General features: G+C 55.2%; 1 protein-coding gene across 1 annotated transcript in view; it reads right to left on the reverse strand.

The window, feature by feature from the left end:
- Window positions 1-624: 624 nt before the first annotated feature.
- Window positions 625-1833, reverse strand: part of LOC105905441 (high affinity choline transporter 1-like) — an 11488-nt gene continuing 10279 nt past the window's right edge. The window contains exon 9 of the mRNA XM_031558290.2: window positions 625-1263. Within this exon, the coding sequence (XP_031414150.1) occupies window positions 637-1263 (627 nt within the window). The 3' untranslated portion in view covers window positions 625-636. The remainder of the gene's footprint in view (window positions 1264-1833) is intronic.

Genomic DNA, 1833 nt, shown 5'->3' on the forward strand with positions numbered 1-1833 from the left:
TGCCTACGAGAGCTTATGAAGAGCAGTTCACGTAAGGAGAACACATGATGAGGGGGTTCAGGGGTCACACTGCGGCCCGCGTCACATGATGAGGGGTCAGGGATCACAGCCCCGACTCACACACCTCCTTCCTATGTGTCATGGCCGGTGGGCTGCTGGGTGTTCATCTGTGACGAGGGTGTGCGAGTTTGTGTGAGTGTGTGTGAGTGTGTGTGTGTGTGTGTGTGTGTGTGTGTGTGTGTGGTCACTGAATCTCCTCGTGGGTAGGAGAGTCAGGGCTGGACTCGTCCTCCTCGGTCAGCGTCTCTTTGCGGGCAAAGGTGTTGGCGAGCGTGTGTGAGTGTGTGTGAGTGTGTGTGTGTGTGTGTGTGTGTGTGTGGTCACTGAATCTCCTTGTGGGTAGGAGAGTCAGGGCTGGACTCGTCCTCCTCGGTCAGCGTCTCTTTGCGGGCGAAGGTGTTGGCGAGCGTGTGTGAGTGTGTGTGTGTGTGTGTGTGTGTGGTCACTGAATCTCCTCGCGGGTAGGAGAGTCAGGGCTGGACTCGTCCTCCTCGGTCAGCGTCTCTTTGCGGGCGAAGGTGTTGGCGAGCGTGTGTGAGTGTGTGTGTGTGTGTGTGTGTGTGTGTGTGTGTGTGGTCACTGAATCTCCTCGCGGGTAGGAGAGTCAGGGCTGGACTCGTCCTCCTCGGTCAGCGTCTCTTTGCGGGCGAAGGTGTTGGCGAGCGTGACGCTGAGGCGGGGCTTGACCGGGGCCAGCTCCGACAGGCCGATGATGTTGCGGTTGACCAGCGTGGTCTTGTCCATGAAGTCGCTGCTGTCCTTGGACATGACGGCGTCCAGCACGTCGTACTTGGCCGACAGCTTGCCGCTCTCGAACAGGTACTTGGCCAGGTGGGAGAACGCCAGGTTGCCCAGCAGCGAGGCCAGCATGGAGACGGTCTTGAAGGGGAACTTCTGGTGCACCGCGCCGTCGACCATCTGCCACCAGGGGTAGTAGATGAAGGGGGGCAGCATGAGGTAGGGCTCCCCGCCCCCGATGCGCAGCAGCAGGCCGCACACGTAGCCCGCCACGGAGCCGTAGGTGTTGGTGCCGCGCACGAACAGCACGCTCAGCAGCTGCGGGAAGATGATCACGTACACCAGGTCGGAGCTCAGGTACCACAGGCCGTACACCGTCCCCGTCAGCAACGCCATGGCCGTCGCCATGGCGCCGAACACGAAGATGGTGATCCGCATGACCCACACGATCTCACGGTCCGAGGCCTGCCAAACACACACACACACACACACACACACATTATAATCATTGGTTAATCATGTTAATCATTAGTGTTAGTGTTAGTCATTGGTGTTAGTATTATTAGTGTGATTGCTGTTTTTTGTTTACAGATCTTCTGTGGTTCATTTGAACTGGGGATGAGACAACAACAACGCACACACACATACACTCACAGACACACACACACACACACACACACGTGGTTAACTGCGAGCAGAACACTTTAGGGCACCGCATTGCATAACTCCACACAGCCTTTGGTGTTCTTTGAGGCGTTGTGAGCCCAGACCTCACACACACACACACACACACACACACACACACACACACACACACAGAGGTGTTGCCGTTGGGCTATACATCACATCACAGCGTTTCAAGCCAAAAACAACATTAGAGAAAAGATGCCAGTCTGAAGCCAGGCACTAATAGTGTCATTAACTTAAATGTTTTAATTGACATTCAATAAGCTGTGATCTCAGTGTCTTCGCCTTCTGCAGCATTTCAAGTCCAAATCAGCACACACTGAATATACCAACGGAATAACACACACA

This window comes from Clupea harengus, chromosome 21, assembly GCF_900700415.2.
Source record: "Clupea harengus chromosome 21, Ch_v2.0.2, whole genome shotgun sequence".
NCBI classification, from domain to species: domain Eukaryota; kingdom Metazoa; phylum Chordata; class Actinopteri; order Clupeiformes; family Clupeidae; genus Clupea; species Clupea harengus.